The following is a 17,925-nucleotide window of genomic DNA, read 5'->3' on the forward strand; positions in this document are numbered from 1 at the left end:
AGTGTATAAGAAGTGTGTGTATTATTAAAAATGTTCTGAAATATTTTTTGGGCACAATAAAAATTTGAAAAACATAATAAATACCTTTTATATATAAGAACATTTGGTAATATAGGTAAAACAAACCATATCAGCTTGTGAGATTACAAGAACCCCACAGATACAAAGGCTATTAGATGCTGTTCGAATCATTCGGAATTTATTCAACGTTAGCCTAGATTAGTGTATAAGAAGTATGTATACTTTATGTATATGCTTATAAAAACCTTCTGGAATACGTTAGCAAGGAGTTGAACATTTTGGGAACGCGCGTACAATCCGAATTTCGACTAACACTACGGACAGAGGGAGATAGAGTGCGGGGCGAGAGGGAGATAGAGTGTGTGTGCTTTATAATCATTAAGGACCTGTGGCCTGTGGTTCGGGTCTTACGTAACTCTTGAAATAATGCAAATGATACGAATCCTCATCGTCAACTTCGAAACTCTGCTTTCTGAACGCTTCGTGGCTTTAGGCTAATTTTACTATATTCTGCTCTTGTTATGGTTAGGGTTTCTCTTTAGTTTGTCAATTGATTTATTTTTGAAATAGATATCACATGATGTTTTGCTTCTTGTTGCTGCTTTACTACGGATTTAATTCAATTCGTTTCGTTTCGAGTCGATTTCAGTTTCAGTTTCAGTTTCAGTTTTAGTTTTCGTCTTCGCTTCGTTTTACTTTTAGCATCCTTTAAATTGATTTGATTTGATCAACAACAATAATTTCTCTTATTTAAATTTCCTCTAACTGAAATGTGTTTCCTTGGCATTTGTTTGCATTGTTTAACTTATTTTTCACTGTTCAACTTTTCGGTAACTTTACTGTATCAACTGTTTGGTTTGCGTTTCTGTGTGGGATACACTTTACAAACTGAAATGCTCGCTTATGTGCTAACAATAATGGTACAAAGGTTTTAGGTCTAATAATACAAAAATAATGGTAATGAAAGGTTCAAATTGGAATGCGTACATTCGGACCACAAAATTTTGTGTGCTTAAGCCGATAAAAAATCTTAAACTAGGGTGAATGTAAAATAAAAGCATAGGAAGAGACCGCAGATTGGGGGACAAAAAACATAGTGGGTGGACACATTTTTCACAGTGGTTTTCGCTGGGTCTCCTACAATCTTCCTTATGGTTAAGCCTCTTTCGAAGAGGGCACAAATGAGCCTTAACATTAGTAACAATAAATTCAAATCAATGCAGAGGTCGGACTTCGCCTCGACAATCTGTAAAGTGTATACATTCTGCGGTAGTCCGTAGATCCTTTCCTCCAATTCTGCTCCTTTGATCCACCTCATCATCCGATCGATTCTTCTCAGGCAGCGCGGCTTAGTTGAATACTTCGTGTGTAGTTCTGATGGATTTCTGGAGTTCAATTGGCTGGCTCTGCAGTATAAGTTTCAGTTTTAGTTTAGCTTTTGTTGTATAGGTACTTTTCGGTTACGCTCCTACTGATTTCGAGTTCACAAACTATATAGAATAACTTAGAGCTGCCTGTTTCGCGGTTTGTGTTCCTGCCTTTCTGTAATTTGTAACTTGTAATTTGTAATTTGTAACTTGTATTTTGTATTCAGTAGTTTGCTGTTTTGTATTTATGTTTTGTTTTAAATCAAAATTTAAAGCGATCACAACGGTTTACTTCACAGACGCGTGTGGAAACATTTGGTTAGAAATGCCCGTGGAAATATTTCCTATTTTCATTCGTATCGTTTCGATTTCTGGTTAATTAATTTCGTTATCGTTTTCGATTTCCCTATTTTCGGTTGGATTTTGCCTAACTTCCAAATCGGTTGCTATGCTTTCTATACAAGTAAATGTAATTTAATCGTAATTTGAGTATAATTTCACTTAACTAATTTTAGTCAAATTGGTAGCGTTTGCTCGTCGTTTCGTTATTGTTCTCTATATGGTTTCGGTTCGGCGTTTTTTTTTTCTTCACAATACTAATAAATATACTGATCGAGTGTATGGGGTGTGTGTGGCGGTGTGTGTATGGCACATTGGGAGTTTTCGTTTTCCATATTTTCCTGTTACCTCTTTGCCTTGTACGCGTTTCGACTATTTAGCTAATTTAATTCGATTCTATTCGAGCACAACATAAATCTATGATCGATCTGAGGCTATAACTGGATTCGCTTAGTGATTGGTGATTATTGCTTTGACTTGGACTATTTTAAAGTTACGTTAGATTAATACTCAATATTCAATACATAGGCCATATGATTAGTTTACATTTAACTTTAACTTTATCTAAATGCCATAATTTGTGTTTCAGTTTCAGTTCCAGTATTCGATTTTTGAAAAAGTCTAAACTAAAATGAAAGTTTTACTAACATTTTTGTTTGTAAGGCAATTTGTTTGTTGTTCTTCGGTTTTTTTTTGTGTTTTTTTTTCATCCTTTCTTTCTTTCTTTTTGTTTGTTTTGTTTGTTGTTTGCGCTTGCGTTTGCTTTTGCTTTGAGATTGTTTTTAATCCAAATTGAATTTAGATTGAGTTCAGTTCAGTTGATTCAGTTTGATTTCAAAAAATAAATCCACCAAATCTGGTACAAATACAAATACGAATACAAAGGTGATTACACAAAACGAGCGTTAAAAATATCTAACTAACCCGATTGCAATTCTGGATTCCGGGGTGTAACTATTACCATTATTAGTACATAAGTATGTAGCATTAAGTTGGCCCGGCTCTACGCTGATTACACGCCAAGGACCTCTATAGTTTATGTTACATGAAAGCTATTCTGAACGGGAGTGGGTGGACCGAGCGCCCTAGCGTCTATGAAAGCGAAAGAGATGGCCGATGGCAACGAACCGATGGCCATCGTCCGTCAACAAATGGTACTGCTTTGCGCCGGCAGCTGTGCGATTAATTGGGTTTCGTCGGTGATTCGAAAGGCTGCTGCTCTACCACCGGTCTAGTAGAACTTCCGGCGAGCAAAGGCGTTAATCAGGCGCGGCGTGTGCTCGTCCAGGCTGCACAGCTCCAGCAGGTTCTCGTTTCGTTCGCCGCAGTAGCTCATGGAGCCGTGGTGCTGCCGCAGGCTCACTATTATGAATCTGGGAAAGAAAGGGCTCGCTTATAAATCACATTCCTTGATATTAAAGACATATCAAACACTCACTTGGCATTGGAGCTGCGCTTCTCGCGGTACTTGTCCATCAGGGCAGCCAAGCTCTTGGAACTATTCGCCGGATTTCCCCGCCCAGCCCCCGGCACCACAACCAGAAACACATCGTACGTGTTCTTGTCATCCTCCAGCGCTCTGTCCAAAATATCCGTCAGCGACTGCTTGATCTTAAGCACCTGCGGAGAACAGAAAATGTTAGTTATCGGGTTTCCCTCTGATTTTGCCAAGTGGTTACCTTCTGATCCACGCAGCAGGCCGTGGCCTCTGCCACGCTCATCTCCTTTGTCCAGGGCAGCGTCTTCAGCTGGCCACTGCGATCGTGCCAGAACTGCACCGTCACCTTGGGATCGCTACGGAAGTAGCCAAAGGCCAAGGCCACCAGGCCATCTATGTACTTAAGCATACGACAGCGGCCGGTAAGGTATTCTAAGAGCGGATGTGATTGGTATAATCTAGGGGTTTGATGAGATGCGACGGAACTCACTGCCTAGGTAGTGCTGCTCCAGATTAAGGGTGATGTGCAGACGCCTGCCTAGAGCCTTGTTCTGGCCAAAGGATATCTCGTAAACGCTATGCAGAAAACTCGCCTTCCGCAAACAAGTTGGATACTAAACAAGTTGCATTTATTATGAAGAGTTATGAAATTAAAATATATATATAGAACCTGGAACCCTTGCTCACTCACCAACTTCCTGGGCTTCCTCAGACGCATGTCCTCCAGCAGCAAACGCACGGGCGGCACATTGCCCGCCTTGAGCTTCTTCTCGTCCAACAGCTGCTCGGCGAAGGGACGCACCTGGTGCTGCAGTCGCGAGAGGCGTGGCCAGCTGCGCAGTAGCTGCTCGTAGCTCATGCGTGGTATAAAAAACTTCGCCAGTCCAGGATCCCTTAACAGCTGGGTGGGCACATGCTCCCAGCTCAGCGAGAGCTTCTTCACAATGGGCAGCGCTTGTTCGGGATCCTGCAGAAGACGCAGCTTGACCACACCCTCGATAATGACGCGGCTACTGCTCAGGGGCGCCAGGAATACGGGCCACTTCGATAGCTCCTTGGGCGACGTGGAGAGCAGCCGCAAGGCAGCCATGATATCCGGTCGAAAATCGCCATCCCGAAAGTGACAGCGGTGCAGCAGATCGCGGTGCGCCGACCAACGCGTTCCGTCGCCCACTGACCACAGGTGGAGGAGTCGGTCCAACGGCTGCTTGCCATACCAGTCGAGTATGGCCTTGCGCACGGTGCGATTGAAGGGCGTCTTGCGATCGAGCAGCTTCTGGACACGCTTCACCAGCTGGACGAAAAGCAGCAGGTGCGATTCGCCGGTAACCAGATCGGCGAACCTGTTTCGCAACAACTTGCGCTCCTTTTCGTCGTCGCGCGTGGTGAGATAGACGGCCAGGATGAGGAGGGGCTCGTCGGGGCGCGGCAGGTGCTCAGCATTCGGTCCGCTGCCCAGGACGCTCGTCAGGCATTCGGCCAGCTCCGCTTCGGTCACTTGAGAGCAGAGCTGCTTCAGCGAGGCGAAGCTGGTCTCGACGGCGATGTCCAGCGTGGGCGTGGCATAGACGGGCTCGTCCGTGGAGCCGATAAAGCAGAAGCGGCGCAGCTTGTCCACCGCCGGTATGGAGGCTTTGGCAGTGGACGGATCCGGCTCGGCTTCATCTTTCTCAGGCTCCTTGGTCTTCGCTGCAGCTGGAAACGAGAGGATATGATCATGAGATTGAGCTTAGAGGGGCTTCAAAAAAGTGTTTTTAATACCATTATTTATGGCTAAGCTAAACAGATATTGAAGAAATATAATATATAACATAACTAGCTTTAGGTTTGAAAAACAATGTTGCTTCTCTTAATATTGTGTTGTGTTTTTGATAACAAAGGACCAATTATCTAACTGACTAGTTTCTTTTTTATCAGTTATTTAGTTTGGTTGAAATAAAAAAATATATAATATATACTTTTTATATTAATTTTTCTTTTGTGTTAGCCTGGTTTGAGCCTAGTTTTTATTTATTATTTTTAATATTGTTAATATTTTCTACACTAAATACTTAAAGCATTCCAAATAAAGAACGAGAATGAGCACATGTAATCTTGTTTCCCAATTAAAGTGTTTTTTTACTCGAAATCAATTAATCTAGTCTTATTTTGGGGAAAAGCACATGTTCCCTAACTTCCCATAAATGGGAATTGGTCCTCATAAAGCACGTAATATACGACAGGTTTTTAACCACCACGATGATCCTGTATTGAGGTGGTCACACTTTCTTGCCCGCCACTGTGCGGGAATGAGCACATGTACCGCCTTGGAGGGGGAAGTGCGTCGTACTCACATTCCTTGGCTGCCAGCGAGTCCTTCTTCCCCTCCGGCCGCTTCTCCTTGGAGTGCTGGAGCGGCACCGCCGCCGCTGCCCCTCCTGCCGAGCCCGTCGAGCCCCTGGCCACCACGAGCGCCGACGTTAATCTCCGGGACGCTCCCTTCGATCCAAGGGAGCTTGATCCCTTGGCCTTTGGCATGGCAGCGATTATTGCATTTTACGCTCACGCCGCACGCTCTGGGGTTTCCACGCCTCGCAAGCCTGATTTCCTGCGTCCTATTGCTTCCGGTTGGCGCACCTCGTCTCTCCTTGAGCAGCTCAATTCGTCCTTATTTGCGTTTCAGCGAGTTTTGTGCATAAGTTTTACGGAGCGCTGGCGATTCGCAATAAAAACAATTATTTTGTATATTCGGCTATCGATATTTTCGCGAGCCTATCGGCTGCCTTGGCTTTGCGATAGGCGACAGTCGGAGGCGTTATACGAACCCATCGGTGTGACCAGCTGACGAAATGATTGTCAAATTAAAAAATACTTCAAATAAGTAACTGAGAACATATAAAGCCAAAAGTCGTTGAAAATATTTTTTTTTATGATATTAGTAAAGTCAGATAAACCTTTACTATACATGGTATTTCTAGTAAAGCTATTTTAACGCGTTAATTTTAAAGCACAACATAATTATCAATTTTCAGTCTTGAAAATTATTTCAACTGATAAAAACACTTTGAAAATCTCAGTCACCTAAATGAATCTTTGGTTTAGTTTTATATACACAATAATTTCTTAGTTCAAATAAAAGGAAGTAATAGAATAAATAGAAAATGTATAATTAATATAAATTACATTATAACACAGAAAAATAAGTAATACAACAATTAATACCATTGTTTTTTAAATAAAATGTTGAGTTTATCTATAGTTTCCCTTTTTTCCCCAAATATCATATAATATCGATCCAAAAAATTCGATAATCTTTCAACAAATATGTTTCGCTTAAAGTGATTAAATTTGTTAGGATGTTAGTTGATCAAAGCTACGACTTAAAAATAGCCCAAAAACTATAAAAATCGGAATTTAAAAAAAACGTGAAATATTAAAAAAAAATGTTCAAGAAATAAGTTTGCCTCAAAGTAATTGAATTTGTTAGGATGTTAGCAGTTCAAAACTGTCGCACTTATGTCTGTACACCTTGATTTGGCCAAGCTATAACTAAAAAACCCTTCCGAAAATTAGTAAAATCGGATTTTCAAATCATTACGATACTAGCGCTTGTAAAAAATTTGATAATTTTTCAAAATCTAGATTTTTTTAAAAATGATTGTATTCGTTAGCCCAGGATGTTAGCTTTTCAAAACTGTCCGTCTTATGGCTGCACGCCTTGATATTGCTAAGCTACGACTGGAAAACAGCCCAAAAAAAGAGTTTTTTAAATTAATTCCTGGGTTTATTTTTTTCGACTTCAAAAACCTGGCAGGCTTTTACGCTTGAGATCTCTGCATTTATTTTAGATATTTTTTCAGCTCTTTTTCGGAATTTCTCAGAACCCATAGCGATATATCGTTATCGGCGGCTTTGCCTGCCCGCGCACGGTCACACTGGCAAAGCAGCTGTTCCGTTTGATAACATAACACTGGGATTCCGATTCCACCTGGTTTTTTCCAAATTGATCACTGAAAACCCGCCAGGAGATGCAGTTCCTCCGCGTGGGCGGCCGCATAGCGGCATGGCGCCAGCGACTGACCGACAGGATCCAGATGCCGGAGCGCTTCAAGGGCACGGTGGTGGAGAAGTGGGTGCAGTACTGGAACGGCCTGGTCAGGGACTACTCGGAGGTGGCGGTGGGCGTGGTGCGCGAGTCCTACACGAAGCCCAAGAAGGCGCTGCTCTACGGAACCGGCATGCTGTTCCTGTACCAGGCCGGGCTCAATAATCCCGACGACGAGGCCTTCATGACCCTGCTGCGGGGAGCCACAAACCGGATGATCACGGTGCCGCCGGAACTGCAGAATCCCGTGTCCGCCGAGTATCTGCTCACCCTGGAGCGGGCCATCAACCAGAAGAAGCTGCGCCTCCTTTCGCTGGGCATTTGCACCATCCTCTGGGTGGATCTGTACGACGAGGACGACTGCACCTATCCGGCCATCTGCGAGTACACAACCGTGGGCCTGCTCAACTTCCACGAGCGGATCATCGACGTGGGCTTCTGGAATCAGTACTGGCGACTCAAATGGAAGATGCGCAACTACGATGTCAACTACCTGTGATCCCTGCCTGCCCCCTCAAACCATGTTCACTGTTGAAGTCCCTCGAGGAAGTACCAATATATGTATGTTTTTAGTACAAGAGAAGGTGATTCAATCTCTTTTTCTTGGATTCAACTAATGCTGATTTAAAAATAGGCAACATTTATTCTCGAATATCATGTTAATACCATACAAATATTGTATATTGGATGTGGCACTGGCGAGCTGATTTACGCCTCATTCTCCAACGGAGCTTCATTTGCAGGCGGCTTTGGGGCTTCAACGATCCTCTTTGGCTTGAATTGCGCCTCCAGCAGCTCCTGGCAGTCCGGCAGGCCAGCCAGATTGTTGATCTTGCCCTGGAAGCTGCCCTCCTTGCCGTTGCCCTTGCCCTCCAGGAGTTCCATGAACTGGGGACCGAGCTTCTCGACAATCTCCGGATCGCCGCGCAGCACCAGGTGCCCCTTGGCACTGCTGCCGGCGGCAACGCCCTCGGAAACGGTCAGGAAGTAGAAGATACCCTCGGGGGCCACGCGCAAGAATGTGTTGATGAAGTCCACCTCGATGCCATCGCGTCGATGGAGGGCGAAGTACTTGGGACGCTCCTTCTTGGGCAGATCCTCCAGTCGCTCGGCCTCGGCGGTGGCAAAGTCCTTAAGCAGCTGCTGGAAGTACTTCCGGCTGCCCTTCACATTCTGTTGCAGCTTCTGCACCAGCTCCAAGTGCTGGCCGGGACCACCTCTGGGGAAATAAGGGTGATATCAGCTAACTGGAAAGGGAATCTATCCCAGGAGAGACTCACTTGAGGGCCTGGGTGAGCTGCTGTTCGCGCTGGAAGACCTCGCCCAGCTTGCCGAGCACCCGCTCGCCCACGACAAAGTGAACCAAGACATTGGTCTTGACCTTCTCGGCGTAGAGCAGCTTGATGCACTGCAGCTGGGAGAGATTCGTGACATGGGTGCCGCAGCACATGTTGCTCTCGATGCCCTCGATGCGCACCACCCTGGCCAGGCCCTCGTGGTCCTTGGGCAGCCCCCTCGGGGCCCTGGCATCCTGGAACTCCTGCGCCACCTCGGGATCCACGAGGACCACGGTAACCTCACGGCCCTCCCGTATCAGATCGTTGGCCTGCCGTTCGATGAGGTCCAGCGACTCGCGACTTATCAAATGGGGCGTACTCAGCTGGATGTAGGAGACACTGGAACCCAGGGACCAGGAGGTGGTATCGTACTTGAACTCCCGGTCGAAGAGGGCGGTGATCAGGTGCTGCCCCGAGTGCTGTTGCATGTGGTCCAGCCTCCTCTGGTAGTCCAGGGTCAGAAGCACCTCGGCATCCTGCTCAAAACTCGCCGAGGACTCCACAAAGTGCACAGCCGTGGTGCCCTTCCTCTGGACATTCTTCACGGGAAATCCGCCCAGGGTTCCGTAATCGCAGGGCTGGCCACCGCCCTCGGGGAAGAGTATCGTATCCTCGCAGACCACATTGAAGCCCTTCAGCTTCTCGACTTTTCCACTGGGATCCGTCCAATCCAAGGTGGCGAACTCGCTGCTGACGATCTTCGTCTTGAACTGCCGCAAATTAGGTTACAAATTATGTAATTAAACGCCTTGGGATTTATTCGAGGACCAACCTGCTTCAGGAAACTGTCCTCCTGGCACTTGAACACCATCTTCTCATTCAATCCACGCGATTCCCAGTTCCCCTAGCGAAATGATAAACAATTTATGAGAGGTTCTGTCAACAAGTGTTCATCTGGCGGCTAGTTCACCGCCAGTTCATTCTAGAGATGCTCAGGTGTTCACCAGGGAGCGGTCACGGTTGCTTCGACATTGGATTAAGGTATGTAAATGATATACTTTATAAAAAATTAATTTTTTAGTATAGAAAAATTATTTATGAAAAGTTGAGGTATACTCTTTATATTATTCCGTATTTTGTGCATTTTTAAATTTAAATTTTAAAATTGCCATAAAAAGTATTTAAAAGAAATGGACAGAAATTGTTACCACATAATTATTAAAGACACAATTTTTTTGACTTATTATTAACAGCTGTAAATATTTTTTTAATCCATTTTTACAAATATTTTTTTGTTTGCTGTATTTTTTAATATTTTTATATTAGGTTAATCTCAAAGCTTATTTTGCACACTGTTCAGTACTTTCATAAGAAAAACACTAACGCGAAGAGCCGACTGCTTAAAAGGCACTAACGCCTTTGGCTAACGGTAGTTGCAACTGAATGAAAATTTAAAAGTGGATTAAAACACCAATTTATTATTAAATTGAGCAAATGAATAATTAGCTTCGGCTGTAAATGTAATTACTAATTTAATGGCTTATAAAAATGCCATTACTAACAGCTAATTGGCCAGTTAATTGGCTTTTTTGCTGCCCTATTTTCCACCCACTACTGTTTACCAGCCTCCCTCTCGCTCGGATTCGCGCGCCGCCCTCTCGCTCGCACCCACGCGACGCGATGCTGCGTCTGCGCTGCTCTTTTCGTTACTTTGCTCTCCCGTTTTCGCCCGCCTTGCCGCCGTACCGCCTGCCGTTAACCGTTATCCTCTCGTCCTGCCTCGCGGCTGTTACGTCCTCTGCTGCTCAACAGTTTCCTGCCAACGTCCCGTTACGACACACCGTTACGTTGTTCCAATCAGAACCACGGGATAGCGACAGGAGCGACGGATCGGTCCTTAAATTGGTTTTAATGCAACCACCTGCCACCGTTAATCCAGGGATACTCGGTTAACGGTCCCCCGCAGGTCCTTCGCCGCCATCGCTCGGGCTTAACCCATATTCCGCTGTTTGTTTTAGTGCTACTTCATTTTTTTCGCGAGTGTCTTCTTGGGTTATATAAGTGCGGATTTGCTGGGAAACCCAGGAAAAAGTTAGAAAATCAACGCGATATTCCCCGCCAATAAAAAGTAAAGCCTCAAGCCGAAGTTCCCGCCCCCTGAAACTGTCCCCAAGAGCATGCTAATATATAGAGTTTGAAATGTAGGTCTCCATGGCAGCAAATTTCACTCCACCCTTCGTAGAGTGTAACCTCCATCGTCCTGGGACACTAAGCCTTAACTAATTGCAGGTCGAAAAAGGAAGTTAATTCCATTACACTGCATTAGCGAGTGGGCGCAAAATGTGCAGGGGCCGATGGGGGTTAAGGCAGATACGGCCGTGCCGTTGATTGATTTATTGTGTGGACCTAGTCACGCAAGCCCCATAGATGTCTCGGTGTGTGGGGGTCCTTTCTTTTGCATGGTTTGATTGATGGCAAGCACACGTGAAAAAATAGCCCCTCTAACATTGAATGACTACTAACGAGATTAAGCATTCTATACTTTAGCTTTCGTTATTTCATTTTCGTTTTTTATCAAGCCAAAAAGGTTATATTAATCATAATTTTATTATTATAAAATATATATACTTATTATTAAACTCTTAAAAAAAACTTAAAGCTTTTTGTTACAAAAAATAACATGATTTTGATCCTAACAATAAATAAATTAAAAAGAAATTAGTTAATTTACTAACATTCTTCAAGCTTTTATAATTCCTGAAAAGCATAAAAAAAATTCTATTTTTATTTAGTGTTTTCTTTATTATAATAATATTATTTTATGTTTAATAACAAAAAATATCTTTAACTTATTTAGTACCTATATTAAAAATTAATATTATTACCAAAAAATTGTGCAGCCTTTTTTCATCGTTTCTGTATAGAAATTATAAATTCGAATGGAAGTTAAAGAACCTTCAATACTAATTTCTCTCTGTGCATGCCAGTTGTGTGAAACTTTTAGTAATACGTATTTCACCTAACAAAAGCAGATAGCGGCACTGCGATGGCGTCTACTACTAATGCACCGTTATCACCTGCAATTAAGCACTAACAAAAGCACCAAACCACAATAAGACCCAGCTAAGCTAAGCCACAACTTAAAACACGGCAACAAGGGGTTAAGATGTTATTTAGCCACCCAGCAAAGTATGCTACGAAAAATGTCCAGTGAGTTGCTAGTTACTTGAATGCAACACCAGGTGGCGCCGCAGAAAGTAAAAGCAGAGCCAACATTTGGACGAACGGAAACGGAAGTGATATAGAGCACACCTAGGCCCCCACACAGGCACACACACTAACCCACACACAGCACCCACACGCACACGCATAGAACTTTGTAATAAGTCGAAATAATAATAAAACGCAATCATGGCCAACACAGCTCAGTTATTGCGCCGCCAAAGCTCCCGGGACATAGTGCTCAAAAGCCAGAAGAGCATCGATCAGTTGGAATTAAGGGTAAGTCGGGGGGATTATACCAGATTTACACGTTCAAAAGTATATATTAACAAGTATTAAGTGAATACTGGCAATTAAGCTGCTGTGCAGTAGAGATTTAATCATATCCCAGAGGGGACGCCACAAAAATCACTAGGGTTTTGAAATCTCTTTTAAATGACGTTTATAGGTGCCTAGAAGTATGCAGTAAATAAACGAAAGTCGCCTTTATGTGAGAATGCTTTGTACTTTTAAGTTTAAAATAAATTATTGCATACTTTTAGCTATGTAAATATAACTTAATAGTGATTTTGCAACCTTAGTGATTTGTGTGTTACAACATTACTAAGCCCAGTTACTTTTTCCAGGAACTACGCGGTCGCCTGGTGACGAAGGAGCATGGCGTCAGCCACCACCACCACACATCGCTGCACCACCACCAGCCGCTGTATGGGGCCACCAACCAGGGCTTCATGTCCGACGCCTTCGACGAGTCCTCGGAACTGGAGCAGGACCCGCCGCCCTTCGGATCGGAGGCGAGCACCTCCAAGGCCAAGGCCGAGCTGGTGGCCAATGCCGCCGCCTCCGCGGATCAGCAGGACATCGTCGAGGGCGAGAAGGAGGGCGAGGAGCGGGAGAGCTGGGACAGCAAGATCATGTTCCTGCTGGCCACCATTGGGTGGGTTTCATTTTTCCAAGCCTTCGTATTCAAACTAGCCAGAAAAGTAGCTTAACAAAAAATATTAATATAGGATTATAAATTGTTATTTGTTATTTTAAAATTTTTCTTCAATTTTAATTCTGTTTATTTCCAAAAAATCATGTCATTTTGTGGGATTAGTGGAAGAATTTTTAATTTGTGGTGTCTTAAAGTATGCAAAGAATAAACGATTATAATCTTTCTGAGTGAATTCATAAAATTGTAGATAAAAAATATATCGTTGCATACTTTTGGACACCTGAATGACAATTTTAGAGTTATTTAAGCAGTGTATGTTTTTTTGTTGGCTTGGCATTTTGAATAATAACACTTACTAAAAATAATTTCCAACCCACAGCTACGCCGTTGGCCTGGGAAATGTGTGGCGCTTCCCCTACTTGGCCCAGAAGAACGGCGGAGGCGCCTTCCTGGTGCCCTACTTCATAATGCTGTGCATCCAGGGCATACCGATCTTCTACCTGGAACTGGCCATCGGCCAGCGCCTGCGAAAGGGAGCCATCGGCGTGTGGAGCCAGGTGTCGCCGTACCTGGGCGGCATCGGGATCTCCTCGGCGGTGGTCAGCTACATAGTGGCCCTGTACTACAACACCATCATCGCCTGGTGCCTGATCTATCTGCTGCACAGCTTCGAGTCGCCGCTGCCCTGGGCGGACTGTCCGACGCGGCTGTACAAGAACTTCACCTACGACCATGAGCCGGAGTGCGTGGCCTCCTCGCCCACGCAGTTCTACTGGTATCGCACCACGCTGCAGTGCTCGGAGAGTGTGGATCTGCCGGAGAACTTCAACTACCACATGGCCATTGCGCTGATCGTCTCCTGGTTCCTGGTCTACATCTGCATGGTCCAGGGCATCACGTCGTCGGGCAAGATCGTCTACATGACCGCCATCTTCCCGTACGTGGTGCTCATCATATTCTTCTTCCGCGGGATTACGCTCAAGGGAGCGGCCGATGGGGTGGCCCATCTGTTTACCCCTCGATGGGAGACCCTCTTGGACCCGGTCGTCTGGCTGGAGGCCGGCACCCAGATCTTCTTCTCGCTGGGCTTGGCCTTCGGCGGCCTGATAGCCTTCAGCTCGTACAATCCGGCCAATAATAATTGCTACAGGGACGCCATACTGGTGTCGCTGACGAATTGCGGCACCTCCATGTTCGCCGGCGTGGTGGTCTTCTCGGTCATCGGGTTCAAGGCCACGGCGACCTTCGACCGCTGCACCGAGGAGCGCAACGGGTTGATGGCCCAGAACCGGACGCACAACCTGCCTGTGTGCGATCTGCAAACGGAACTGGCCAATGTGAGTTTTACTGAGATAGAAAAATCTATAAAAACACGGAAACATCGTTTTGGTATATTAAAATCTCTACGAGTACATACAACCGCAAATTCTTCAGGATCTTGCTTTGTGATCGATAGGGATGATAAATAGTTTTGTATTTTTACAAAGAAAAATATTTTTATACGATTCCTTTGAATCATTTTCTTGTTGTTTAAGAAAGAATATTTTCTATTTCTTTTTTATAAATTAGTGGTAAAAATCTATAAAAAAAATCAGAAAGTAAAAGTATTGTAAATTCTCTACGAGTACATGGAATGGCGAATTCGTCAGAGTCTTGCTTTTAGATCAATAGAGATGATACATTTTATTTATTTATTTAAACAAATTAAAGTATATAATACAATAATTAATATTTGAAATAGAAAGGTGATGGCTGTTTCAGCTAAATAAGGATATCTAAGGGGTGATAAATGGTTTTATATTTTCATAAAGAAAATAATTGTATTTCGATTCCTTTGAATCATTTTCTTGTTGTTTTAGGAAAATTATACTTTTATTTTTTATAAATTAATTATATTTTGTAATCTACTTTTTTCAGAGTGCCTCGGGTACTGGCTTGGCCTTCATCATCTTCACGGAGGCGATCAATCAGTTTCCGGGGGCTCAGCTCTGGGCCGTCCTCTTCTTCTTGATGCTCTTCACTCTGGGCATCGACTCGCAGTTTGGGACTCTGGAGGGCGTGGTCACCTCGCTGGTGGACATGAAGCTGTTTCCCAATCTGCCCAAGGAGTACATTGTGGGGGTGAGCATAACCATAACCTGCCTCTAAAATAAACAATATTTTTCATTTTTTTGTATGAATAATTTTATGTTTTTCCCTAAGAAGAAGGCTTCTAATAATGTTTCCTTTTCTACACAGGCCCTGTGCTTCTCCTGCTGCCTGATTTCCATGTGCTTTGCCAACGGCGCTGGCAGCTATATATTCCAGTTGATGGACAGCTTCGCCGGCAATTTCCCGCTGCTGATCATCGCGCTCTTCGAGTGCCTGTCCATCAGCTACATCTACGGGGTGCGGCGGTTCTCGGATGACATAGAGATGATGACCGGATCGCGGCCCAGCTTCTACTGGATGTTCTGCTGGAAGTACCTGTCGCCCTGCGCGATGGTCACCATCCTGTTGGCCTCCTTCTACCAGCTGCTGACCGAGGGCAGCAGCTATCCGGCCTGGATTGGGGCCAAGGGCGCCTCCGAGTCCATGGAGTGGCCCCACTGGTGCATCGTCGTGGCCTTCTTCCTCATCCTCTCCTCCATCCTCTGGATTCCCATTGTGGCGATTCTGCGGTGAGACATAGATTATATTTCTGGGATATATAATCCAATTCCTTCCTTCCACTTGCAGTCTCTGCGGCATCAAGGTGGTGGAGGACTCGGACCCCGCCTGGTTCCCCGAGGCGGAGCTGCGGGAAGTCCACGGCATCGTGCCCCACGAACCGACCGAGCTGGAGCGCAGCATTTTCTGCTTCAACATGGACGGCACGGAGGGCATGTGCTGCCCCAAGTACGGGCTACCCGAGAAGTCCCTCGAGGAGGAGGAGTAGGGAATCCCCGAAAGCGAGGTAGACAACAACGACAATAAATGAAAGGAAACCAAAACCGATACCGACACCGAAACCGAAACCAAAGCGAAATAGAAACGGGTGAAACATATAATGATTCTCGATGTAAATATGGACAATAACTAAGCATAACTCACCGATGTTAGGCGGCGTCGATGTCAACACACTCCTATATATGGTCCCAAAGACTGTTCGAAGATAAAGCAAAGCCAAGGAAAACCAAAAAAAGAAAAGCCATAACCATAATGCCAGGCAGCCGCAACAAGGAAAATAGGAAGATAGCGATACTAGGTAAAAACTCGACGCTGGATGCGCGGTTTCATTCAAGCAGAAAGCTATAGAAAAGCATTGAAAAACAAAGGCCGAAATCAATGGCAACGTTTCCGCATAACTTCATTAGCATGTGGCCATATAGGAATTTATATGCGATTATTTCCATTGCCTTTTCCATTGCGCGTTTCTTTCATTTCTTCGAAAAGGGCACCGAGAGAGAGTGCGTAGAGTTGTTATTTGGCCACCCTTATAGGGTCTACATATCCGATTTCGCTGTCATACTAAGAGAAACCACAACTTGCTGACTATATACGATATATACGATAACTATATATGATAACTACGCTGTATTCTAGACCTAATCGTTTAATTTGACCATATCACGCGAGCATGGGGCACCACCTATGAGAGATATATAACTATATAGTGACTATACCTATGCCACAGTTCATTCTCTGTTGTGATCAGCTCGGCTTTCTGTGTTTACTGCTGTTTATCGAGGATAATGTTGCTCACGAAATCATATCACATCCAGAACTATGCTTAAACTTTAAAGTCTCGGTGTTATAGAGAAGAATTGGAGGGGAGGTACATATATGGGAAATGCGTTATGTTTTGCTCAATCGAGAGATATACGATACAAATTACTTGTTGCTAACCGATGATCACCCACTCCACTCCACTGTACTTATGATCTATATAGGGGGTATATCTGTAGCTGTATATTTACATTAAAACTAACATTGACAAAACGCAAACGCAACCGTTCAAATGGGTGGAAAGGAACTCTACATAGATATACATATACATAACTGGTGAAGGCAGCTTAAGGTTTATCCACCCACTATATCATCGCATTGAAGAACTATTATTATACAAGTAAACGAATATATATATATATACGTATGGTTAATGGTGTGTTGAAATGCGGCTAAGGGGCGTGTGGATTGGGTTCACTTCCCTGAGAACGTGGACGTCACTGGAACACTTTTAGGATCGAGCTGGGAAAAGCCCTTTAAAATCAATTCACTCCCCCAAATAGCAGTCGATTTCACTGTATTATAAATTCTACATTTCTTTATGGTATATTTATACATATACATCGATATATTATATACATCTATTTAGAGCGAAAGGAAAACAGATATATTATACATGTATTAAGTGTTATTGATGTTGACAATAAAGAAACCCCTACGAAACGAGTTTTAAACCGAAGCGAAACAGATGAGATATATAGACAACCTTCTGCTACCCGAAAAGAACTCACAGCCCCAGCCCACAGTTTGCGAAAATCCAAATGGAGTACGATAAAAGCATAAATATATTCACGGCAAAGCAATAATTAATTAAATACCCGAAGCGATTCGATTATTATGATTGTATTCTTGTCATTATTTTGCCTCGTATTTGGTGTGAAATTCCCCCATGCGTACTGAACACATAAAGTTAATACCACGTATCATAATTTACTAATGTTAAATTCGCAGCCAATAAAAAATATAAAAAAATTCCAACTAAATGACAATAAACAGTATGAAATTAAAGTTCAAGTGGTAATTCAATTGGTACCTCAAAATTTGGGCTTTTTCTTATGGTTTCTTCTTTGGTTTATGCTTAAATTGAGTTGTGCATTTTTTTGCATTTAATTTTATTACTTTTATTTATTTTTTTTTTAATTTTATTCAATTTTAGAATGTCCACAATTTTCCACAGCTTATAAATTTCCTTAGAACTTGGAGAAGTTCTGTGAAGCTTGGATAATTTCTTTCCAGTATGTAACTGTAAGTAGTACACGGCAAGAAAAATATTTGTGGCAGGGACAATCAATAAGGTAAGAAGAAAACTCAAATATGTAAATCAATTTATACAAATATCTAGAAAAATTCGTAGTACATTTATTAATATTTATTATAATATTTATTACTTTTTGCCATGAAGTTCTTAGGTTTTTAAAATATTACGTTTTTTAAAATGTTATTTTATTGTTTTATTTTTATTATTTTTGGTTTTTAATAAAGTAATCCAATTG

At 43.4% G+C, this 17,925-nt stretch overlaps 4 protein-coding genes across 11 annotated transcripts; 2 read left to right on the forward strand and 2 right to left on the reverse strand.

Annotated features, from left to right (window-relative positions):
* Window positions 1–177: 177 nt before the first annotated feature.
* LOC108025824 (uncharacterized) lies at window positions 178–5,925 on the reverse strand. 4 transcript variants are annotated; one of them, XR_001768231.3, is made up of 7 exons: window positions 5,499–5,925; window positions 3,857–4,860; window positions 3,656–3,779; window positions 3,407–3,597; window positions 3,166–3,347; window positions 2,652–3,100; window positions 178–1,427 (listed from the first exon to the last, which is right to left on the reverse strand). XR_001768231.3 is itself a non-coding variant. In XM_017096476.3 (6 exons), the coding sequence occupies exons 1-6, from the start codon at window positions 5,680–5,682 to the stop codon at window positions 2,959–2,961; spliced, it is 1,827 nt and encodes a 608-aa protein (XP_016951965.1). In that variant the 5' UTR covers window positions 5,683–5,925; the 3' UTR covers window positions 178–2,958. The 4 variants fall into 4 exon arrangements, 1 of the variants encoding a protein (XP_016951965.1); XR_001768232.3 differs by having other exon boundaries at window positions 178–2,583; XR_007763520.1 differs by having other exon boundaries at window positions 2,376–3,100.
* Window positions 5,926–6,989: 1,064 nt separating this feature from the next.
* On the forward strand, window positions 6,990–7,837 carry LOC108025802 (mitochondrial import inner membrane translocase subunit Tim29). Its single transcript, XM_017096446.3, has one exon. It carries the CDS (start codon window positions 7,173–7,175, stop codon window positions 7,746–7,748), a length of 576 nt encoding a protein of 191 aa, XP_016951935.1. The 5' UTR covers window positions 6,990–7,172; the 3' UTR covers window positions 7,749–7,837.
* Window positions 7,838–7,872: 35 nt separating this feature from the next.
* On the reverse strand, window positions 7,873–9,499 carry LOC108025801 (alanyl-tRNA editing protein Aarsd1-A). Its single transcript, XM_017096445.3, has 3 exons — window positions 9,359–9,499; window positions 8,530–9,296; window positions 7,873–8,468 (listed from the first exon to the last, which is right to left on the reverse strand). The coding sequence occupies exons 1-3, from the start codon at window positions 9,395–9,397 to the stop codon at window positions 7,958–7,960; spliced, it is 1,317 nt and encodes a 438-aa protein (XP_016951934.1). The 5' UTR covers window positions 9,398–9,499; the 3' UTR covers window positions 7,873–7,957.
* LOC108025800 (sodium-dependent neutral amino acid transporter B(0)AT3) lies at window positions 9,441–17,440 on the forward strand. 5 transcript variants are annotated; one of them, XM_050886436.1, is made up of 7 exons: window positions 9,441–9,567; window positions 11,559–12,027; window positions 12,375–12,685; window positions 13,065–14,022; window positions 14,603–14,806; window positions 14,924–15,345; window positions 15,404–17,440. In XM_050886436.1, exons 2-7 carry the CDS (start codon window positions 11,938–11,940, stop codon window positions 15,600–15,602), a joined length of 2,184 nt encoding a protein of 727 aa, XP_050742393.1. In that variant the 5' UTR covers window positions 9,441–9,567; window positions 11,559–11,937; the 3' UTR covers window positions 15,603–17,440. The 5 variants fall into 5 exon arrangements, 4 of the variants coding, with proteins under 4 accessions (XP_050742393.1, XP_016951929.1, XP_016951933.1 ...); XM_017096440.3 differs by lacking the exon at window positions 9,441–9,567 and adding an exon at window positions 10,105–10,654 and having other exon boundaries at window positions 11,556–12,027; XM_017096444.3 differs by lacking the exon at window positions 9,441–9,567 and adding an exon at window positions 10,105–10,654.
* Window positions 17,441–17,925: the final 485 nt, after the last annotated feature.

This window comes from Drosophila biarmipes, chromosome X (assembly GCF_025231255.1).
Source record: "Drosophila biarmipes strain raj3 chromosome X, RU_DBia_V1.1, whole genome shotgun sequence".
Classification (NCBI taxonomy): Eukaryota; Metazoa; Arthropoda; class Insecta; order Diptera; family Drosophilidae; genus Drosophila; species Drosophila biarmipes.